The sequence below is a fragment of the Thamnophis elegans genome, chromosome 2, assembly GCF_009769535.1.
Source record: "Thamnophis elegans isolate rThaEle1 chromosome 2, rThaEle1.pri, whole genome shotgun sequence".
Classification (NCBI taxonomy): Eukaryota; Metazoa; Chordata; class Lepidosauria; order Squamata; family Colubridae; genus Thamnophis; species Thamnophis elegans.
This window is the reverse complement of record NC_045542.1, coordinates 64,294,817-64,319,438: the sequence shown is the minus strand read 5'-3', so window position 1 is coordinate 64,319,438 and position 24,622 is coordinate 64,294,817. Positions and strand designations below refer to the sequence as shown.

At 38.5% G+C, this 24,622-nt stretch overlaps 1 protein-coding gene across 1 annotated transcript in view; it reads left to right on the top strand.

Annotated features, from left to right (window-relative positions):
• The window catches only part of DNAH9 (dynein axonemal heavy chain 9), a 224,102-nt gene that overhangs the window by 6,065 nt on the left and 193,415 nt on the right, over positions 1 to 24,622 (top strand). Inside the window, 24 exon segments of the mRNA XM_032239026.1 lie at positions 1,355 to 1,588; positions 5,178 to 5,345; positions 5,486 to 5,602; positions 5,895 to 6,045; positions 7,027 to 7,141; positions 8,148 to 8,216; positions 9,794 to 9,920; positions 11,033 to 11,288; positions 12,043 to 12,284; positions 13,993 to 14,128; positions 14,883 to 15,079; positions 15,174 to 15,598; positions 20,843 to 20,997; positions 21,000 to 21,064; positions 22,387 to 22,467; positions 22,469 to 22,526; positions 22,529 to 22,553; positions 23,429 to 23,559; positions 23,562 to 23,588; positions 23,591 to 23,826; positions 23,828 to 23,951; positions 23,954 to 24,198; positions 24,200 to 24,253; positions 24,255 to 24,310. Of these exon segments, the coding sequence (XP_032094917.1) occupies positions 1,355 to 1,588; positions 5,178 to 5,345; positions 5,486 to 5,602; positions 5,895 to 6,045; positions 7,027 to 7,141; positions 8,148 to 8,216; positions 9,794 to 9,920; positions 11,033 to 11,288; positions 12,043 to 12,284; positions 13,993 to 14,128; positions 14,883 to 15,079; positions 15,174 to 15,598; positions 20,843 to 20,997; positions 21,000 to 21,064; positions 22,387 to 22,467; positions 22,469 to 22,526; positions 22,529 to 22,553; positions 23,429 to 23,559; positions 23,562 to 23,588; positions 23,591 to 23,826; positions 23,828 to 23,951; positions 23,954 to 24,198; positions 24,200 to 24,253; positions 24,255 to 24,310 (3,494 nt within the window).

Below are 24,622 nucleotides of genomic sequence, written 5' to 3'. Positions count from 1 at the left end.
GGGATGGATTCCTCAACTGGTTAGTACTGGTTTGCTGCGTGTGCACTTTGCGCATGTGCATTTGACTAAAAATTGCTCTGTGATTGTGAAGAACCATGCCGGCAATGGCAGATAACACCAGAGAACCGGTTTGGGGGTGTGTCAGGCCCGGGTTGCTGCCGGTTCTGCGACCCAGGCCTGACTTCCACTACCGGTTTGGCTGAACGGGGCCGAACCAGCAGCAACCCACCCCTGGTGGAGATAATGGCAGAGGAAGGTCTCCCCCTGGAATCACAGGATCCACAACGCACCTTTCCTGCTTGACCAGGTGCGATGGGCTGATATAATAGGGCAAAGATGGTTCCACAATTAACCTGGCCTCATACCATGTAGGGCTTTAAAGGTCATAAGCAACACCTTGAGTTGGACCCAGAAGCAAACCAATACCTAATACAGCTCATGTACTAGAGATGTTACATATGTTGTCCTTGAGACACCCAAGATTGTTTGCGCAGCCATTTTATGTACCAGATGAAACTTCTAGATACTTTTCAAGAGTAGTGCCATGTAAAGCATAGTGCAGTAGTCCAGACAAGAGATGGTCAGGGCATGAGTGTCCAATGGAAAAGCTTCCCTGTGCGTAGCTAGTGCACAACCAAAGTTGAGCAAAGACCCTCCTAGCCATGGCTGCCACTTTCTTTCAGCAGAGAACCCCATATTATGTACCAGGTCTGTGAGACACGAGAAGTTCTTCAGAATCTTTTCAAGATAAAAGTTATTTTGCAGCACATCTGAAATAGTTGATTCTTGCCACCTGTCATATCAAAAAGAGTTGCAAGACTTAAAGTTCGCCTATCTATTCAGCCCCTGAAATCAATGGTGGGTGCATCTCTCACTGTTGCAATTGCATTGCAAAGAGATTCGTAGCATCTCATCTTCACAACATTGATGCCATGTTATGATTCACTAAATAGGACAGTTTAAGAACATGGGATGCTGCTAGTAGGAAGCTGTTATTTTGCATTCAATATCCTTCATTCTTGGAATTTCACATGAACTTTTAGCCTCCTCTTTTTCCATATTGTTTTAATTTATTTTTTTATCAAACATAAAATCAATTAAAAGGGAGGAAATGGAACACATATGCAATATCTTTTAGTTTGTAGATAAGGAGCTTTCTTATGCATTTGTTGTTATACACCTAACACCTGTGCCCAAATCTACTGAACTTCCATTTTGCTAATTATCAAATCGATGTCAGTTCAAAACTGAGTGGTGAGTTTAAGAGTCAAAGGAAAGCAGCACATCTTTTACCATGATTGTTTCATGTAAAACCTAAAAATATTTAATTTGTTTCTCTGTTCTGCCCAATCAGGCCAAGAATTTCCTCAGTCCAGAAGATCTACTTAAAGGAGAAACAGAAGAAAGTCTGAATAAAGTTCAGAAAGCTTTTAATGTTTTTGACTACTTTAAACAAATTTTTGAAGAAAGAAGAGAACATCTTAACAATTATTTTCAGCCAGGACAAGAAGTAAAGCAATGGGATTTTCCTCCTGTAATGGTTTTTGCACAACTGAATAACTTCCTAGAGAGGCTTCATGTAGTACATGTAAGTACTTTGCTATGAAAAATAGAACAATACAGAAGCAATGTATTTTCTTTCCTGCAACCAATTTCCAATATTTTTCTTGATCCTTTGCTTTAATGGCTAAAACTGTAGATTTAGAGCAGTGTTTCTCAACCTTGGCAACTTGAAGATGTCCGGACTTCAACTCCCAGAATTCCCCAGCCAGCATTCGCTGGCTGGGGAATTCTGGGAGTTGAAGTCCAGACATCTTCAAGTTGCCAAGGTTGAGAAACACTGATTTAGAGCCTTTTCACAATTGTGTCTGACTATGAAACAATCGTGATGGCCCGATTTCCTGTTGATTATTTAGACTGGCTCAGTGATGCTCCCTCCCATGAGGTCTTTGGGTATGACCTTCAGGACTATTCTGGTTTGAGCAGCAGGGAAGTTCGAACCAGAATTCCTCCTTATAGTTATCGTGTCTCCAAACTGAAATCAAATTTAGAAACATGGCTTTAAAAGAAGGATAAGCACAACTAAGACTTGATTGGGAAAGCTTACATGGTGAAGGAGGAGAGAGTACATTGTTTCACTCTGCAACCCCTCTCTTGCACTGCTGACTTGTTGCTTAGATACTTTTTGAATATGCGTTTAACCCTCTTCTGAAAATTAATTCTGTGTTCAAAAGGATTAATAGAAGTCAGCTCCATGGTGAAGCACAGAAAGATTGCTGGCTTGTTTCTGGCTTTATCAGGCTGCTGCTGCTTCTCCCTTCACTAGTCAACTGTCCATTGGGTCAGACCTGCAGCTGGTTCCTTTTGGCCCGCCACACTAATATTCTATTCTGCTATGCTGTTTCATTAGTGGGGAATTACGGGAATTGTGGGGAATTTAATTATCCTTGCGAAGAATTCATCTGGGATTCATCTATTTCTTTTAAAAATTATGATAATATTTTCTAATAGTAATTTACTAATTTTTATTGCTAGGCAGTAAACTATTGTGTTTGTGCACCTGCTGATATAGTAAAATGGATACAAATAGAGGAAGAATTTATGTTCGGTGATAGTACATGTTTTATGACAGCACCCATTTACAAAACAGTGTGCTAATCTGCTTTGGGTGTTAAAAAGTTATGAGTAATTGGCTGAGCAATTTTGGCCTGAGAGGTGTTGCATTTGATAGCCTGGATGGTAAAAAAAATATGGCAATGGTAGCTTGATTCTATAAGGGGAATGCAAGAATCATTTTTTAAAAAAGTCTTATAATATTGTTGTAAAACAGGGGTGTCAAACTCAAGGCCCGGGCCCCTCCTGAATCCGTTCCACAGGTGCTTAAATCTGGCCCATGGGACCACCATGGAAACAGCAAAGGACTGGCCCATGGTGCCTCTGCCCGTGAAAACAGAGCTCGGGAGATCTGCATGTGGCCCTCCTGAGCTCCATTTTTGCTGGCAGAGAGTTGCAGGATGCCGTCACCACAAAAATGGAGCTTGTGAGCTTGTTTTCTCTGCCAGATCGCTTGGGCCACCAGAAGCGTCCCCAACATGAGTGACGGTAAGCTGGCCACGCCCACCCTGGCCACACCCACTCTATCCCCCCAGGTCAAAACCAAACCCTGATGCAGCCCTCAATGAAATCGAGTTTGACACCCCTGTAAAACATACTTTATGTTTTTCTGATAGTATGGCATTTGTACAGTGTTGACTAAAAATTCTTAGTACTCTAATGTTTAAATACTAAAACACCATTAAAAATACAAAAAAAAAAGGTATTGTATCAGTATTAATGAAGATTTAAAATGTCAGTGTTGATAGGCATTAGATTACTTAGCTTTGTATGCAGAATCAAATATAAAATTAAAAAAAAACTACAGCAAAGTATATCACAATACTTTTCCAGTAAGGTTTTCTGCTTAATATAAGGTCTCCACCATATTCTTACTTATTAGAATGTAAGACTGTTTTTAATTGGTTGTATACAACTTTCCAAGCCCCCCCACTTCTTACAAGCAGTGGTTACTTGTTTGAAGTTTAGCTTATTGGCCCTTATCTAGTCCATTACAAATCTAGGCACTTCTATTACCTTTTCTGATCCAGATGGAAAGAAACAAAGATTTTTTTATTGTTATTCAAAATTCTAGATGATAAGGTAGAAAGAACACTGTGGGGTTTTAAAGAGAACAATATTTCCCCAACTGGTGCCTTTTAGATCAACATATTAAAAGCTCCATTATGTGAAAATACCCTTTGTAAGCATAATACAATAAATATGCTTAATGCATAGATTTTAGCCTGCAGAGTCAACATTGCTAGTGCTACTTAGGTTTAATCTGTAATACTTATGTTTATGTAGTACTTTATATTTAGTACTTATGTTTAGTCATTGAGTCCCAATACGATGCACCTGTAGGAAGTTTTTATAATGAATTCCTACCGCTTGGCAAAATCTGCCCAATAAAGTGAAATAACATATCTACTATTATATCAAACTATTAGAGGCAGAGGAAACAAACAATAAAACATGGATAAAAATCCATATTTAGAGTTGGACCTGCCTGTTTAATCTGAGAAAATTTGACCTTGTTAGCAGCGTTGTAGTGTACTTGTAAAATATTCGTGTCATTTATTTATTATAATTTTTATGTTTATATTGTATTTGTTTCCAGCAGAGGCAGCATCCTATGGAAAGTGCGGAGAGCCATTAAAGAGAAAGGCAACAAATTAGAGGACTTCTGTTCCATATATGTGTGTGTGTGTGTATGTGTGTGTGTGTGTGTATATGTATATGTATATATATATGTGTGTGTGTATGTGTATGTGTATGTGTGTGTATGTATGTATATATGTATATGTATGTATATGTGTGTGTGTGTGTATATATATATATGTATATATATATGTGTGTGTATGTGTGTGTATGTATGTATATATGTATATGTGTATGTATATGTATGTATATGTGTGTGTGTATGTATGTGTGTGTGTGTGTGTGTGTGTGTGTGTGTGTATATATATATATATATGTATATATAAATATAAATATAAATATAAAGTCACAACCCCTGGTATGCCCCAATTATGGGAGGAAGCTAACTGCTTCCATTCTCTGTCAATCGGCTCGTCACAAGAGTCCATCACGACAGAAACCCAATATTTTTACACTATATATATATATATATATATATATATATATATATATATGTATGTATGTATGTATGTATGTATGTATGTATGTATGTTTGTGTGTGTGTGTGTGTACACACACACACATAATGCGTGAAATGGCTCATGGTTACAGAAGATGTTCCTTTTGAACAGACTTATAATAAGATCCAGTAGTAATATTTTTTAAAAATGTCCTTGATCAACATGCTTGTCTATCAGCACTGACAGCGATAGTACCTGTGACTTAATGCTGTCTTCCTCTCAAAGAGCCTGTCTATAAGTTGATAAATACAAATTATCTTGCTCAAAAAACTATGTGTTACATTGGGGATGAAATAAATTATCTGAAAAACGTTTTGGGTTTTTTAAATTTTGGGCTGGATAATCGGTATGTAATGTTGTCCATAAGTCCAAAAGCCAGCCTAAATATCAACAATATAAACTGTGAATTGTTGATTTCTGTAGGATCTTCTGATGACAGTTCTGGACATAGAGAAACTGGAGAAGCTGGAATTTAGTGGCATAAAAGGCAAAGCTCTGAGTCAACAAGTCCTGAGTATGCATGAAGAATTCCAGGAAACGTATAAAGTATTTTCAGAACGGACGTACGACTGTCTGGATGTGGCTAATACGGTGGGTGGTTTTGGACTCTAGGAGAGTAGAAGCTCTGTACCTTTGCTAAAGAGGGCTTTAGGGATCAAACATAAAGTAAAAAGTGTTGAAAATCCTGCTTAGTCAGCTTCATTCATAAAATATTTATTTGGTTCCTTTAGGAGTTTGAGAATGATGTTTGTGACTTTAAGAGCAAAATGGAAGATATTGATCGGCGGTTGGGAACTCTCTTTGGCCTAGCCTTTGATGACGCTGCTAGTGTGGAGCATGCATTCAAGGTTTGCAATTTGTTATACTGAGCTACTGCAGAACATAGGAAATTGTCCTAGTTATTTTTAAATAACAACAAATGCTCATTATGTCGAGGTACTAGTTTATGGATTTTTATATTTCAATAGATCCATACTTAATATTGGTTTAATGTTGGCTACAACGTTGAAATAATTACAATTGTATGCATTTTCACAGCTAGTTCATTTAGGAAAATATGTGAGCAATGACAAGGATTCTTGTTTGTAAATGATGATTACAGGGCATGTTCAGTTTCTTTCCTTTTTTTCTGTGTGATAGCTGATAGACATTTTTGGAAGCCTCCTGGATCGACCAATGATAGCAGCAGAAGCCTATGATAAATATAATCTTCTCATCACAATGTTTGACAAAGACCTTGATGATGCTAAATTGATTTACCTTAAATGTATTGAGGAGGTGACAGACACAGGTACATGTTTAAAAAGTCTTAATACTTAATATTCATTTAATAGGAAGTATTAATATAAGCAGTTTCATTTTTTAAAATTGCCACAAGGATCAATTATCTTACCTAATTGTCATTATAGGCAATTTTCTTTTTTAGATTAAAGATGTCATAAACAGCTATGCAAAGTGAAGATGGTGTAAAAATGACAATATACTCTGTATTATCCCAATAGGGATGTGGTGGCTCAGTGGCTAAAACGCTGAGCTTGTCAATCAGAAAGGTTGGCAGTTCGGCGGTTTGAATTCCTAGCGCCGCATAACGGAGCAAGCTCCCATTACTTGTCCAACCTAGCAGTTCGAAAGCATGTAAAAAAGCAAGTAGAAAAATAGGAACCACCTTTGGTGGGAAGGTAACAGCGTTCCATGTGCCTTCGGAGTTTAGTCATGCCAGCCACATGACATGGGACAGCGCTGGCTCTTTGGCTTTGAAACTGAGATGAGCACCACTCCCTAGAGTCAGGAACAACTAGCACATACTAGAACCTTTACCTTTTTATGTATTATCCCAATATCGGGTTATTCAACTGGGCTTCATTTAATGTTCATTCCCAAGTTTTATTTTGTTTTAGAAGTAAGGGCTCCTGGTTGTTGTTGTTATTTAATTGTAGATTGCTAGAGAAGTATAGAGTTGAATATCAGTGTGATCAGTTGGAATTCACTTTTGGTGGGAAAAAGACCTTTTCAGGTGTTATAATATCAGGGTTTTTTAATGACTTCAGTCATTAAATTAACAGTTTTTGGAAAACTGATCCTTGCAATGAGCTGGATGGTATCAGGGAATGTGTCTATGCCACATATTTAACCAGGGACAGCATGTTCCCTGACTGAGATTTTTGTTGGAAGTTAGGATTCTTTTTGGTATTTTAGCTATCTACATTATTAATATTAAGCCTACTTAGAATGTTGGTGTGTTTTGAGTTTCAGACTGAATTTTGTTTCTCAGGGTATTCACCAGTGCATAAGAATATGCCTTTGGTGGCTGGAGGGGTTCAATGGGCTCAGGAACTAAAACACAGGATCAGTATCCCATTTAGTAATTTCAGACACCTCAGTTATTGGTGAGTATATTTTCTTCAAAGAAAAATATTTATTTCATCAGATTTTCTGCATCAGTGTTCTGCATGAATGTTAAAACTGAAAAAAATAAAGACATTACTTGTCATTACAAAATAAGCTTGAAAAAGGGCTTTTGGCTTAGTCTACACTTTTTATTCTTTCCAACTGATGGAACCTTGGAAAATGATTATCTAAAAGATTTGAGACTTGGTCCATCTGTCTATCTTTCAGTAGGCTAACTCCCCCCATCCCCAAACAAAACAGAACAGGAACAATGTTGATATGTCTAGAGAAGCCAACAACAGCAAACATTATTAAAAATGTGTCTCCTATGACCCAGAATGGGATGGCTGGAAAGAATTCTTTATGGCTTCTCTCCCTTGTTCTAGTATGATTTATGTAATCCTAGTGAGACCTCACAGGATTTTTTCAGGCATTTGTGGCTTGTGGATTGTTGAGAAAATCAAATAGCTGATGAAGATCCCACCTCTATAGTAGATTATTGAACATTTTTCTCTCTATTTTTGTCATATCTTTTGAAAAAAGATATAAGAAAAACTATTACATATATACATATACATATCACTGTGATATACTTGGGAGTCAATTTTTATGAAATGGATAAACATATAAATAAAGTTATTTCAGATTAGTTCATATTCTTTAGTACCAGAAAGGAAAGATAGGACAACTGAAGACTATTATGTATGGTAGATCTCTGTAGGCTAAACTACTGTGTAATGTAATCATTGATATGAATGGACATATGCGAACAGTTTGAAAAAGGAACCACTTCTTTGGAAGAGCAAGCCATGATTAATATCATATATAACTCAGCTCTCGGGCAGAAAAATACTTCATAGGAAAGGTGTGGGCATTTGATTGTATATTTTCCCATTAGATCACATCTACATGTAAACATTATCTACAAAGTTATTTAAAATATTGACCAGCACATAATTTCAGTCAAATTATCACGTCATAATGTTTGATACATTTTGTTTATAGTTCTTTGGATTCTACGGAAGGCAAAAAAGTGGTGCAAAAGTATGAAGATTTGATCCAGTTATTAGACAGGTAAATGTGTTTCATTAGAGCATATTGTAAGAATAGATTTGCCTTTGCTAAATTATTTTTATTGGTTTGGTGCAATATGTAGCTAATTGGGTTTGGGGGGTTAATTTTATCCATTTTTTGGTTGCTTAATTAACTAAATTCAGTGTTTTAGAAATGTTTTGTATACAATGTGATATCAACATGGTAATGGGATCCCTTGGGAAAAATAAATAAAATCACTGCTGTTGCTGGGTAGTTTGGGTAATGAAACGCCTGCAAACAAACACACTCAGAGATCACAAAGGACCCCTCATTTCAACCCTGAGCTACAAATATTCCCTTTTATTAATAAATAGCAACATAGCAATAGCAATGAGCTGTGGTGGTGTAGGTGGTGGTGGTTAGAATGCAGTATTGCAGGCTACTTCTGCTGATTGCCAGCTGCCAGCAGTTTGGCAATTTGATTCTCATAGGGTCAAGGTTGACTCAACTTTCTATCCTTCCGAGGTCAGTACAGTAAAATCAGGACCCAGATTGTTGGCGGCAATATGCTGACAATGTAAAATTGCTTAGAGAGGGTTGTAAAGCACTGTGAAGTGGTATATAAGTCTAAGTGCTCTTGCTCTGTAGAATAGAATAGATCTGGAAGAGACCTTGGAGGTCTTCTAGTCCAGTCCCCTGCTGAAGCAGGAGTCCCTATACCATTTTAGAAAAGTGGCCATCTAGTCTCTTCCTAAAAACCTCCAGTGTTGAAGCACCCACAACTTCTGAAGGCAAGCTGTTCTACTGGTTAATTATTCTCACTGTTAGGAAGTTTCTCCTTAATTCCAGATTGCATCTCTCCTTGATTAGTTTCCCTCCATTGTTTCTTGACCTGCCCTCTACTACTTTGGAAGATAAGTTGACCCCCTCCTCTTTGTGGCAGCCCCTCAAATACCAAAATACTGCTGTCATGTTACTTCTAGTGCTTCTTTTCTCTAGACTAGCCAAACCCAACATTCTTCATATGTTTTAGTCTCTAGGCCTTTAATCATCTTAGTTGCTTTACTCTGTACTTTTCCCAAGGTTTCAGTGTCGTTTTTGTTGTGTGGTGACCAAAATTGGATGCAGTATTCCAAGTGTGGCCTTACTAAGGCCTTATAAAGCGATGCTAATACTTTGTGTAATTTTGATTCTATGCCTTTTTTTATACAACCGAGGATTGCATTAGCTTTTTTGCCTGCTGCTGCACACTGCTGGCTCATGTTTAAGTGGTCATCCACTAGGACTCCAAGATCCCTTTCACAGTTACTGTTTTTGAGCCAGGTTTCTTGTGATTCAGTTTGCAAATTGGATGGTGTTTATATGTTGTAAGTTTAAAACAGCTGAAAGTTGATTGAGCAGCAACCTGGAAATCTTCTAGGAGCAGTGGTTATGTGGAGAAATGACTTTGTAGGAAGGAGCCAAGTAGTTTTCTGGATAGAAGGGACAGAGGGGCAAGAACTTCCCCTACAATTTTTCACTTCAGCTTTGTTTGCAACATAGCCAGGAAATCTCTTCCAATAACATTGTTGACAGTGTATAGACAGTGTTGATATGATTACTTGGTCTTCTGGCAGATATCAAGAGAAGCTGTATGAAGAATGGTTCCAGACTGTCTCTGTGAAAGCTCAGTATAATCTCACTCAACCACTTATCCAACGAGATCCGGAGAGTAAACTGATTACTGTCAATTTTGACCCTCAGGTAAGATGAAACAATATTGATCTTCTGCAAGACTTCTCCTTCCTCTTTTTGGCAGAAACAGGTGAGGTTTTGCAAAGTGAGGAATTTTCTAAGTTAGAAGTGGAGCCAAGAATGGTTCATTCTCTGCTATTGCTCAAGGAGATGGATAATTTGTTGTTGTTAGTTGCAAAGTTGTATCTCACCCATCGCAACTCCATGGACAACGTTTCTCCAGGCCTTCCTGTCTTCTACCATCCTTTGGAGTCCATTTAAGCTCATGCCTACTGCTTCAGTGACTCCATCCAGCCACTTCATTCTCTGTCATCCCTGTCTTCTTTTGCCCTCAATCTTTCCCAGCATTAGTCTCTCTTCCAGTGAGTCCTTCCTTCTCATTAGATGACCAAAGTATTTGAGTTTCATTTTCAGGATCTGGCCTTCTAAAGAGCAGTCAGGGTAGATAGAGAATTACATGGCTAAAAAAAATATCCGATAGAATAGCAGCATCTTGAGATCTGATGATTTGCACCATGCCATTCAGTTGAGCTCGAATGTACTGTACTTCACATATCCCAAATTAAACATTTTATCCAAAAAATATATATATGCTGAATTAAAACAAAAGCCCAGCATAATTTTCTGCTGTAGTCACAGATCAGTCATACGCATGTAAGTATCTCCAAGCAGAAAGAGAAAGAAGACAACTGTGTTTAAACCCACAGTTTAAACCAGTTGATATTCAGAAGCATGTTATTTTTTTCAATGGAGTTTCTGTTAGCCACCATAAGGTTAACTGATAAAACTTTATGAATTTGACTATAAAAGCAATGCTCCCCATATTTCCTAGTAATTTATATAAACATTTGTGAAATTAAAACTGGAATTGCTGTATGTAGAAACACTTGTGGTTTGGATTTTAGAAATATATTGGTGGGATGATAATCCTAGTTAATATTTTTGAGTTGAAAAGGAAACTTTCTCCCTGTATTCCTATTTCGTTATTCAGGAAGTTCTATAATTGAATCTCTAAATAGATATATAGAGAGAGGAGAGAAGAACTATAACATTTTTATAGGGAAAAAAAGGATACCAGTGAAAAGGTTTCAGAGGTTTTATTTTACTTTGTGATTTTCTAGCTGGTGTCCATTCTAAGAGAAGTGAGCTACCTTGGAGAAGATCAGATTGGGAAGATCCCAGAAACAGCAGCAGAATTATATTCTTCTAGGGACTCCTTCAGGCAATTAGTGGCCAACTTGGATTTAATGGCTACTTGGTACAACAAAACATTGTGCACTGTCCTGGAGGTGGAATATCCACTCATCGAAAGTCAGCTGCATGAAATTGATATTCAGCTGAAAGAAGCAGAAGAAACATTAAATTGGAAAACAAAAGGTAAGCTCCGCTTGTAGGCTCACATGTGGTAGGAATGAAGCGATTTCCGATCTTTCAGCCAAGCTGGGTCTTCAGAAAGCTCTCCTTACCCACCGTTTCTCCTCGGTTGATGAATGTGGACATTACCAAACTGAGTGAAAAAATACTCGTGTCCTTTTTTTCCCCCCTGGTGTCATGTATGCACTGCAGTCATCTGGTGCCTACAGTGCTATGACCATTTCAACCCAGTATAAAAGGTGAATTTAGCTTGAATATTGGGGGCATTTATTTTCCACTTTTAATAGTCAGGGAACATGACTCTTTGGCATTTGAAAAGAACCCAAGAGCATATAAAGAGAAAAAATAATGAAGAGATATCTGGAGGATGGGAAGTCATGCTGATGTTGATTCATTTCTGAGTGGCTGGAATAGATGGGTGAGATTCTCTTCCAAAAATGTAAAAAATAGTAACGGTAGTTGACATTAAATGTTGAAGATTGCATAAAAATCAGAGTTGTGTTTTTGGCCTTCTGTATTAGATTATTTTTGCTTTGGCAAAATCACACTGTAGTCATGCAAAGGCTATATTTACGTAGAGGAAAACAGCTCATGTTCGGTAACATTTTCTCGCAATTCGTTTGTTTCCAAAGGGAACGCCATCTGGCCTTCCAGTAAGAGCACAGCAAGAAATGATTTCCCCCCTCAGTTTTATAGATTGGATGACTTGTCATTGTTAGCTTCTTAAAATGTTCTCCATTGTTGCTTTTATCGGAAGGCCTTTGGGATCGCATTTCACACATGGTTAACAGTGTTCGAAATCTTGAGCAAACGATCCAGAAAACCAAAGACAACATTGAGGAAATTCAGAATATTATGAAATCTTGGGTCTTTCCAGTTTTTGAAAGAAAAGATGGGAAAAAAGAATCTTTGCTGTACTTGGATAATCATCTTGAGCGACTGAACAAACACTATCAGCTCATTACGGATTCAGGCCATAAGATTCATTTTCTGATTAAGGTATGGTACTGCATATATGGACATAACTAATCTGTTAGAAAGAGTCATCTGCAAGTATTTGTTCCCATGACTACAAGTATTAGTTATACACATGAAATGACTCATCCATGCTCTCACTTTAATATGCATTTATATTAACATTAATATAGTGCCAGGTCAGAAACTGGTAGCTACTTTCATCATATATACCTGTTTGCATTTAGAACAGTTTGGGAAATAAACCACACCTACAAATCAAGATGTCTCTGATTAAATAGAAAGATTCTGAAATTGTATCTGGTATAGATGTTTCATTATTCTGTGTAGATTGATTTTATTGCATGTATTCACAACAAAACAAAATATATAAAATACTGAAGTACAAAAAACTACTAAAAATATAAATTTAGAAGAGACAACAAAAAGTCATACTACTCAGAATGAAGAGGGGGAAAAAGCTAGTAAATACTTTTTGTATTTCCCTCTTTTTTGTGTATAATCTCTTTTTGGTGAATTAGTCTCATTTTAAGACTATGAAAAACTTATTTAATATTCTTTAAAATCCAAGACTGACTTGTTAACATTTTATTTTATTATTTTATTACCGGAATTTATAAGTTACCTGACTCCAATTCTTTATTCCATATTTATTGTAAATTGTCAAAATATATCTTAGTAAGATTCCTCAATTGTCAATTGAGATTGTTGGTTGAGCCTCCCAAATACTTCTTCAATTATATTCAGAACTGTAGGGGTTGCCAGAATTGCCAAAACATTAGGCCCTTGTTGGGAAAAGATCAATTAAAAACATTAAGGTAGGTTTTAGGCCAGTGTTTCTCAACCTTGGTAACTTGAAGATGTCCGGACTTCAAGTCCCAGAATTCCCCAGCGAATGCTGGCTGGGGAATTCTGGGAGTTGAAGTCCGGACATCTTCAAGTTGCCAAGGTTGAGAAACACTGTTTTAGGCAATGTTATTCTTTCTACCATCCTCAAAAGTCTTCAAGGCATTATTACTAATAATCAGATATAAAATATCACACCCATTTTGAGGCAAACATAAAGCAAAAACATTTTCTCCACTATTGTTAACTATGAGTCATTCTAGAAAATCAACTCAACTAGAACCTTTATTATGGTCAAAGACTAGCATAATTCAGGGAATTAACTGATTAAGAGAACAAAGGTCAAACTTAAAATCCTCTTCTCACAAACATCCAGATATGTTTTGCTGCCATGTTTGGAAGATAATAATTCTAAGTAAAATTGAGCCAGGTTTTTAAAGGATAGTCAGTAGAAGCGCTGGAAAGATGCTGGTGGCATGATGGCAAATTATTCATAGGAAGAAGATCTGAGATCCACTTAACTTCTTCAGATAAAAGATTAGGCAGCAAGTGATAAAAGGATGTACTGAAATATTTGAGCATTGGTATTAGGCACAGTTAGTGATGATCTGGACTAATAGTTCCTATTCTTTCCTTTATGCAAACTGAAGCATCATTCTCAAACACTTTTCAGGCCACTAAATGTGGCACTTGCAGGCTCCATAGGACATAGGACATTTACAGTCACACCAGAATGTATGATTCCCTCAAGTGATATTTGCTAGATTAAAATAAATATATTGAAAAAGTAAAAGGGAATACAAGGTAGTACTTTTTCTACCTTTTCAATTAGTGCTGAGACAAGTTCAAAGCACGTGACTTTTGATTATGATTTCTTTATATTTAGGAAAATTTAAGACTCTTCGAAGCAGATCCATCTTCTGATGTATGGAAAGCTTATTTGGAGCATATAGATGAGATCATTCTGGATGGATTCTTTAATGTCATTGAATGTTCCCTTAAATATCTTTTGGAAAATACAGGTGAATTTGTCCTTCTAGACCAAACTCGTTTCTGATTTTTTTGGGGGTGGTTATTTCATTATTGTTCTTTCTATTATGAACATAATAGAGGCAGAGAGAATATTGAAACTTCATGTTCTAATCCAGATGAAGTGTGCAGAATTAGGATTACAAGAGATCTGGGCTGTGATAACAAGATTTATCCCCTTTGTAGGTGGATTTATTTTGTTGTGATTAGAAATAAGAGTTTAAAGTCAAAGGTATGTTTTCCCTCCACAAAATTATGCTGATGTCTATGTCTATTCATTTAATGCAGTGTAGAGGACATGGAGAAATGGCCTTGGAGAATAGGAGAAAAATCTGCTACCAAAGCAATGGTGAGATAAGCGGATCCTCAGCCTGGGCCAAGAAACTAGCTTGGAAAGCATCTCAGACAAGACTTGTCCTAGTTTCCATGAAGATAAAGTGAACATTCAGACTTCTGTTACTATAGCTGTTACATAAAAGTAGTCTGATTTACATTGCCTTGTGGACCGTAGACCTTGTACCGGTTGACCTTGTACTGCTGACATGCTGCTTGCTTCATCCGTGTTAGGCTACAGTTCCTAGATTTTATAGCCAGCACAGCCTTTGGTTGGACTGACTGAGAACACTAAAAACAGTAATCCAAGTTATCTGAAGTGTGCCAAACTGTAGAAAGTAGTAGTAGTGTTTCACTGCAGAGGTGGGAAGGAACTGTTAGCAGACCAATTACATCTGCCTTCTTATCCAACAGATTCCAACGCAGGCCATGCTCCTCTTTTCAAAGTGCAGCTGGAGTTGTCTGTCCCTGAGATAATATTTCGTCCTTCTCTGGATGCTGGTGCCAGTGATGGTTTCTATGATATCATTGAAGGGCTTGTCAATAAGATCTACCGGGTCTCTTCCCTCGTACCAAGGCTTGCAGATCACTGCACATTTCCTCATTATCAGGTTTGATCCTTGGTGGCCATAATCCTATATTATATGTGAATCTATGCCTCCACTCTTCTGTTTAGTTCAGGGTTGTATTTCTGTCTCTGGACAGGCTGACATGGAGGAGATGTCTGACCTTACTGACATGCGCCAAAGGTTAATGGGACGTGTCCAGAAGATGATCTCAGCTTGTTGTGACTATCGCAAGTCCTTTGACCATTACTCCTATCTCTATGTGGATGACAGAAAGGAATTCTTACGTCAGTTCCTCTTATATGGCCACGTTCTCACTGCAGAGGAGATAGAAGTCCATGCAGAGGAAGGAGTCCCAGAGACCCCACCAACACTTCAGCAGTTCAGAGGGCAAATAGACTCTTATGAGAAGGTCTATGAAGAAGTGAGCCACCTGGAACCAGTATGTGTGCTTGACAGCTGGATGAAAGTGGATGCCCGTCCCTTCAAAGCATCTCTTCTGGGTGTAATTAAAAAATGGAGTTTCATGTTCAAGCAGCATCTCATTGATTACGTGACTCACAGGTACCACTATTTTTCTTGCTCCTCTTGAGTTTCTTGTGTTAAGTAGAAAATGTGGTAAAAATAGAATGGATAAACATCTAGACCCAAAGTTTCTTTTTGTGGCACTCCAGGGTACATCAACACAATTTTTAAATCGCTGGCATTGTGGTTTCCCTCTTTTTCAGATAGGAAACAAGTAGGTTCAGTAGATACAAATTGTATGAAAGAATGGGGGCATTTATGAAAAAGTCCAAGAATTCATTCAATAGCTTGTAGTTTGGTCTATTTTCTCTCATTGTAACACCAGCTGCTTGTTCATGCTTATGTTACAAAACTTGACCCAGGAGAGATCAGTTTGATGTTCTGTGAATCACAGTGTTTATCTTCTTCAGGATCCTGTTGAACGCCATTTTTCTGGAACTCAATTTAAAATTACCATACATGTAATGTTCTCAATCAGACTTCTTTAATTCACTGCCATTTTTCATTTGTCTGTTTTTAAAAATGTCCTTGAATTCCTTCAAACCAGCTCTTCTATTCCCACATGGAATGACCTGTGTTTATTTGTTTGGCTTTGAGTCAGTTTCAGGTCTTACTTCAGTGAACTTTTACATGAGCATTGTACATATAGCAAATGCTTATTTGCTGGAGTGATTTCTACGTGGGGGAAATTAAAATTCACATATGATTGGAACAATTAGTACAATTAATACCCACACTAACAAATAATGAGAAGAATTAGTTCAGGCAATTACAATTACTACAATTCCAAAGATATATACACGAGGAAAAAGAAACTACGGGGAAACAATTATACATTTTCCAAAGGGGGAAAACCTGTTTAATTAGCATGACCAATGCCTAATACACGGGCAGCATGCTGATTCTAAATATTCTAAATATTAAAAGGTTTTAATTTCACCAAAAATAAAGAAGGGAATATAACATGTACTAATTATGGGTTGGAAGATTTTATTAGGGAAACATCAGAGACTGATGTGCAGATTGTGCAGACTAGGGAATGTTTTATTAGTGGTAAAATTGAAAAGTTAAATAGAAAAGTAGAACAGTATCAGTTGATTATTACTTTTCTCAAAGAAAAGAATTTATTTCCAAGTTGCTGTAAACAGTAGATAGTAATAGTAGACTGGAACTGATGCATACAAACTACCTTTAGATCAAGATAGGAAAGTTCAAATCTTTGGGATTGATTAGCCATTGTTTGTCACAGCTTTGCAGGTCCTTCACCTCCAGAATCACAGTAATTACTAAGTGCTACTATGCACTTAACTGAATCTCATATTTTCTAAACTATGCCAGCTGGAGCTCTTCCGAAAGTTAGGTCTGATTATGGAAATTGTAATCTTACTCTGTAATCTAATGATCTGGGGAGCATTAGCTTGATGGATTCTTTGCTAGTTTCTTTTCTTTTTTCTTTCTTGTAATTGCCTTATCCTGTGCATAATTTCATGATCTGAAGGATAAGCAATGTCACCATTAAATGTCTTCAATGCTGGTTTAAAGTCCCTTCTATTTTTGTGTACTCCCATGGTTATGCTTAAATGTCATGACTAATTGTTCCAGCAAAACAATAATCAAATGACAATGACTGAATCCTTGTTGAGGGATTACAGTACAGCAATCTCTGTGAGGTCTTGTGGGATATAGCTGGAAATATTATGCCATAATTGTAGTTTATTCTTGGAGAATGTGAGGGACACTAATTATATTTCCAAATTATGAGCATAGAATCATCAAAAAAAAATGAAATGAGAATGCCTGATTATTCCCAAGAGAAGATCATGTCATAGTTTTTCAAGTAATGAGGAACTACAGGAGTTCTGTAGACTTACTGGCAATTTGTCCTACTTATATTAACATTGAATACATACATTTAACATGTTTTGGATTTCAGCTTTCTTCAAGAGTGGAGAAGATTGACCCCAAGGATATTGCAAGCAGTTGCCCATTTCTTTTAGGGAAAAAAATAAACATATCAAATATATTTTCTAAAAATGGGATCTTTTTTTCTGAGTAGAAGGGATTCATTTTGTCAAATCAATTATTTACAGTTTGTTCAGTGCAAAAAAAAAAGAAGCTCAAGCTGCTATTCTTTCTTTAGAATGGGAGAAGAACCATATAGTCCTTTTGTGTCCATGTGGTTTAAAGAGAGAACTATTTGCTGCTGTGGCTTTCCAGCAGAGGGCATTTCATGATGTATTACCTCTGAATTGGAGGCTGGGACTCCACCTCTATAGCCTGGCTAAGGGCTGTTGAGCTGATAGCAAAAAAAGAGGATCACGTATAATAGTGATGGCTAGGCTTTTCGGCACTGAGTGCCCAAAGCAGACACACACACACATCGGCAAAATGCAATGGCTCCTGCCCTGTGCATGCTCATGTGCCCATGCCTCTGCGCATGCATGCAAATCCCCCATATATTCAGCTCACCCCTGTGCATGTGTGCACGTCCCCGCTCATGCGTCCCACCCCCAGAACACGAGCAGCAGAGACTACTGCAACGTGCTCTACATGGGGCAGCCCTTGAAGAGCATTCGGAGACTTCAGCTTGTCCAGAATGCAGCCGTGCGAGCGATCGTGGGTGCACCTCGGTTCACCCACGTAACACCTATCTTCCGCGAGCTGCACTGGCTGCCTATTGGTCTCCGGATACGCTTCAAGGCGCTAGTCGTCACTTATAAAGCCCTTCATGGTATTGGACCTGGGTACTTGAGAGACCGCCTGCTACCAATCACCTCCACTAGACCGATTAGATCCCACAGATTAGGCCTCCTCCGAATTCCATCCGCCGGCCAGTGTCGACTGGCGACTACCCGGAGGAGAGCCTTCTCTGTGGCTGCTCCGACCCTCTGGAACGAATTCCCCATGGAGATTCGAACCCTCACCACCCTCCAGGCCTTCCGCAAAGCCCTTAAAACCTGGCTGTTCTGACAGGCCTGGGGCTAAAGAGCCGTTGCCCCCGTCTCAAATGATATGACTGTTGTGTGTTTTTAAATTATGCATTGTTATGTTTCGTTTTTTTATATTTTTTGTCTGTACCCCCCTTCCCTGATTTGAATTGTGAGCCGCCCTGAGTCCCCTTCGGGGGAAAAGGGCGGCATATAAATATAATCAAATCAAATCAAATCAAATCAAATCTGAAGACCAGATGGCTGGTGGGAGGTGAGCATGTATGTGCGGTGGAGCTGAGCTGGGACGACAGCTCTCATGCCCAGAGAGGGGGCTCTGCATGCCACCTCTGGTGCGTAGGTGCCATAGGTTCGCCATCATGGATATATAGCTTTTAAAGTTATGTTTAGATGGCATAACAGAGACCACTTACCATTAGAAAACTAGTTCTCACATACCTTACTAAAAGGGTATATCAAGTTTCCTGGATCCATCTCTCCATTACAAATGAACTTTGAATTCAGATTTATTTCAGGGCCAATCCATATTTAGGACTAGCCTGATGGCTGATAGACAGTCTGCTGTTGGTGGGAGCATACATTTCTCAAACGATTCATGGGCATGCCTAGTATCTATAGATACTAGATAATAGAAAGAAGGACTAGGGGAGACATGGCAGTGTTCCAATATCTCAGGGGTTGCCACAAAGAAGAGGGAGTCAAACTATTTTCCAAGGCACCTGAAGGTAGAACAAGAAGCAATGGGTGGAAACTAATCAAGGAGAGAAGCAACTTAGAACTGAGGAGAAATTTCCTGACAGTTAGAACAATTAATCAGTGGAACAGCTTGCTTCTAGAAGTTGTGAATGCCCCAACGCTGGAAGTCTTTAAGAAGATGTTGGATAGCCATTTGTCTGACATGGTATAGGGTTTCCTGCCTAGGCAGGGAGTTGGACTAGAAGACCTCCAAGGTCCCTTCCAACTCTGCTATTGTATTGTATTGTATCTATACTGCTAATCTCTATATTTTATAATCCCTCTTTTCTACTTTATCAGGATAGATATAAATTAAAATAAATAATGTATTTTTTCTCCTTCTATTCAATTGTGTCCAATTCTCAGAGACTCCTGGACAAGTCCCTGCAATTTTCTTGACAAGGTTTTTCAAAGTGGTTTGCCACTTCCTAGGGCTGAGAGAAAGTGCCTGGTCCAAGGTCACCAGCTGGCTTTGTGCCTGGAGTAGTATTTACAATCTCTCAGTTTCTAGTCTGATGCCTTAGCTTGTACACCAAGATAACATTACTTAATAACGAGCCTTGCAAAAAAGGTGCATCTTTAGAGAGAGAGAGAGAGGAGAGAGAGAGAGAGAGAGAGAGAGACCCTTAGATATGCAAATCCTAAGTGGTTTTCTAATAGGAACTCTCAGAGGGCAAACTCCTCTAGAGTCACTGTTCAGGATCAGTCCAGAAAGTGGATGCAGTGCTGGGCAAAATGGCCTCTGCTGAGTCAGAATCACTACTGTGTCCAAGGAATAAGGATGGCAGCAATCTCTAGAACAGGGATGTCAAATTCACAGCCTGTGGGCCGGATATGTCACGCGCTGGCCACGTCCACGTCCGGTTTAGCGAAGGGGAAAAAGTCGTGATACGTCACGTGAGAACGCCATGATGATTTGAGTTTGACACCCCTGCTCCAGAACTTTAAATCAAGCAGGTACCTGTTGCAAGCAGGTAACAAGAGAGTAATGTGGACGTCTCCTGGTCCCTTGGGCAGGTAATCCTGGGCAAATGTTGCTACAAGCAATGGCTACTAAAATATACCTTATTTACTTACCCTTGTTGAAAGCAATCTGGAATCCAATAATTCTACACGTCTTTAAATTACTCTAAGACCCAAGGACTGCACCAATTTCTTTCTCCATATTTTCCCTATGGTTGTGATGAAAAAGTTTCAATTTCAAAAAAGAGAAAAGATGCTGTGGGCAACCTGCCATCCCTATTTGTCCTAGCCCTTATTAGGCAACTGGGCTTTGGAAATTGACAGCTCATTTGTCATGCATGTTCTCTCTCTCTCCCCACTCCAATATTTAGGATTGCATTGCTGCCTTTTTCTTTTGTTAATGTGATTTGCCTAAGTAGGAGCCCTTATAATTTGGCAGCCTGGTTGGGTCTTCTTCTTTCTTTCTTTCTTTCTTTCTTTCTTTCTTTCTTTCTTTCTTTCTTTCTTTCTTTCTTTTTTTTTGCTAAGGTAAACATTTTCTAGTTATTTGCTTGAAGGATGATAGATTTTGTTATCACATTTATTGTTCTAAAAACATATTGTTTTTTCTGTGATTGTTCCTCTGCTCTGCCTTTAGTTTGTCTGACCTTGAGGAGTTTGCAAAGATTGCTGAGAGAGGTTTGAGCAAAAAGTTGGAGAAAGGAGATTATGAAGGTTTGGTGGAAGTTATGGGTCAACTAATGGCTGTTAAAGATAGACAGTCCAGCACCGATGAGATGTTTGAGCCCTTGAAACAACTATTGAATTATTGAAGAATTATGAGCAAGAATTGCCTGGGGATGTCTATAGGCAATTGGAGGTGGGTGAAATCCTAGATGCAAATAAGTGAACATAGCAAAAACTCACTGACTGATTTAAGGACACTATTCTCTTCCAGAGAAGAAAGGGTCATGGAATCCTTGACCCTCCCTAAGAGCAGTAATGGAGCTAAGAAGACATAATCAGTGTCAGGATGAGAGATGTCAGTGTGTACAGTGTAAATTACTCTGAGTTTTCTAAAGTTGAATAGATATTCAATCTGGGTGATAATCTGGGTGAAACATTTGCATGTCTCATAATGATAAACAGCTTGTCCCAAACAAGTTCTCACAAGGTGAGTTAGGACTGGGGTTTTACGGTTCACCGACAAAAGGGCGACCGACAAAAGCAAGCCTGACTAAACCGCGGTGACAAAACCGCGAGTTCTAAAGTGCGGCGACAAATGAACACTGAAGCGCGCCGACAACAGCACGCCGACAGAAGCGTGCTGTAACCCTAACCCTAACCTTAACCCTAAATCTAACCCTAACCCTAACCCTAACCCTCCCTAACCCTAACCCTAACCCTAACCCTAACCCTAACCCTAACCCTAACCCTAACCCTAACCCTAACCCTAACCCTAACCCTAAGCCTAAGCCTAAGCCTAACCCTAAGCCTAAGCCTAAGCCTAAGCCTAAGCCTAAGCCTAACCCTAACCCTAACCCTAACCCTAACCCTAACCCTAAACCTAACCCTTATCTTAACTTAAATCACACTTCTGTCGGCACACTGTTGTCGTCACATTGATGATGTTGCGTTGATGACATCGGCGTGCTTTTGTCATGCGCACATTTGTCAGGTCACGGGGTTTTACTTTCTGGCAAACATTGCCAATGGATGCTGTAGCCCTAATATAACAGCATTACATGGTATTTCTATTGAATTGAGAAAAAAATTCTAGGAATGGGCTACACATCCAGATTTTCATCCCTTTAACTGCTTTTCTTCTGCTAAAATGGCAGTTTGAAGTTGTTTTTTGTAGACATAATTATTTAAAAACATGCCACATTTATTCTATTTAAAGACCTCTCCTTTGCCTGTTACTAATCTAATAACATTCATTAAGATCGTGACACAGAATATGAATTGTAGGATCAAGAGGACGATAGTGAGGGGCACTGAAGACCATGAAAAATTATTCCCTCCTTCTTAATAGGATGCAAGATATAGATTTCCCCCTAATTAAAAAAAGGGAAACAATATTAGTGAATAAAACATATACCTAGCAAAGTACCTAAGCAGCATGGTTCCTCTTTTAGAAACAAAATATCTTATTTTATTTTTTTTAGCAACCAGCATAATTTTATTTATTTTTGCTTCCAGGAACTGCCAGAAAAATGGAACAATGTGAAGAAGTTGGCCATAAATATGAAGCAGCAGGTGGCTCCCTTGCAGGCAAATGAAAGTGGCCATACTTCGCAGGAAGTGTGCTCTGTTTGATGTGGAGCAGAATAAATTCAGAGAAGATTTCGCCAAGAGGCACCTTTCAGGTGAGGGCAAATCACTGCTGTGAAGCAATGGAAGTCTTGTGGGTTTACTGAAGGTAGCATACATTTATCTGGTGATAAGATAGAGAGATCAAATCATCGGTATAATGGGGAGGCCCATTTATTTGGCTTGTTCTTTGCACTGGAATCAGTATCCTGTTATTGCAATTCTTGTGTTCTCAATGCCAAATAGCAAGAGAAGGTTTTAAAAACAGTTCCCTTTTTTAAAAGCATCTTTCTATATCTATTATTGAAAGAATAGGCATGTGGTGTCTTTTTGCTCCTGGCATGAGTATTGTTGATATCTTACCTTTTATTTGCCATTACGCTATGCTTGCAGTTCTGATGCATTGGTCTTGGCTTTTTCTTTGCCTGCTGTGAAATACTTAAATGATGTTGTCACCTCAGCTTGACCCAACTCTCTCCTGAAATTTCCTGGTCAGTTAATTGCTAAAAGCTACTCTTCTGGCCTTTGTCCTCTGGGTTTTGCCACAGAGTTCATCTTACTTCAGGAGTTCTGAAAGAGTTTCCTGCCTGTAATTTTATTAGCTTTCTGGGGTCGAAATTTAATATGTTTTGTTGCCTGTTGTCTTTTATTAGTGCCCCTCCCCCAGGTGCAAAGTTTATGGTTCCGAAATTGTTTTGAAACAACATTCAGGAAAGATATGAGCAGGTGCAACAAGCCAGACTAAAGTGTGAGGTGGAAGGCAAATGACAGTTGTTTATATTTCTTCCCTATGCAGTTGAACATACCATATTCTTTAATTTCTACTTGTTCCAATTTTATAATCTAGTCATTAATGTTTAGCATTTAATTGCATTTGTGAGGGGAAAAAGTACACAAAATTGATTAAACTGAGTTAAAACTTGCTTCCTAGATTTGATGCAACAAACCCTTATGAAATGCTAGATGGCATCCACGCAGAGCTACAGCAAATGGAATATACCATGACCTCAATTTATAAATCAGGAGAATTATTTGAAGTTAATGTTCCAGACTACAAGCAGCTAAGCAGTGCCGAAAGGAAATGTGCATTCTTAAGAACTCTGGGATATGATCTCCGTAGTGCTCTCCAGCATGAATGAATGGGAAGCTACAAAATGGGTTGATATCAACGTTGAAAATATGGAACTGGAATGCAAAAAGTTTGCCAAAAGCATCCGGAACTTGGATAAAGAAATGAGAGCTTGGGATGCTTTCTCAGGATTGGACAACAAGGTGAAAAACATCCTGACCTCCTTGAGGGCAGTGTCAGACCTGCAAAATCCTGCCATCGGGAGAGAGACATTGGAATCAATTGATGCAAGCCACAGGCGTGTACTTCACAATGGATGCAGACACCACTTTGGAAGACCTGCTCAAACTTAACTTGCATAATTTTGAAGATGAAGTTCGGAGCATCGTGACAAAGCCATGAAAGAAATGAGCATGGAGAAAGTTGTGAAGGAACTGAAAACAACCTGGGCTAGCATGGAGTTTCAGTATGAACCTCATCCACGCACAAATGTCCCATTGTTGAAATCTGATGAAGAGCTCATTGAGACACTTGAAGACAACCAGGTGCAGTTACAAAACTTAATGACATCCAAATACATTGCTTTTTTCTTAGAGGAAGTGTCTTCCTGGCAGAGGAAGCTGTCTACCGCCAGACTTGGTCATTTCCATCTGGTTTGAAGTTCAACGGAGCTGGTCTCACCTAGAAAAGCATATTTACTGGGTCAGAAGATATCAGGGCGCAACTTCCCGAGGTAAAAAAAAAATCACCATTCCCTTTTTATGGGAAATACTACATAACTGTCAGAGAGCAATTATTAGAAATCTTGGAATTGTAGTGCTAATAAATCTGTGCAGCTCCATACTGAGGAAAGCAATTCAATTCCCAGAATTACAATTCTTTAGGGGAAACCGTGACAGTGAAGCAATGGGAGTGGTTTTAAATATTTAATGTAGACAGCTCTTCTGGATAAGATGGCATAAGTAAAGGATGCAAATATACCGTGATAAGAAGTTCCTTGAGTTCTTGCAAAGTATTAAAATGGCTGATGCACACAGTTTGCTGATTAAATGGTCA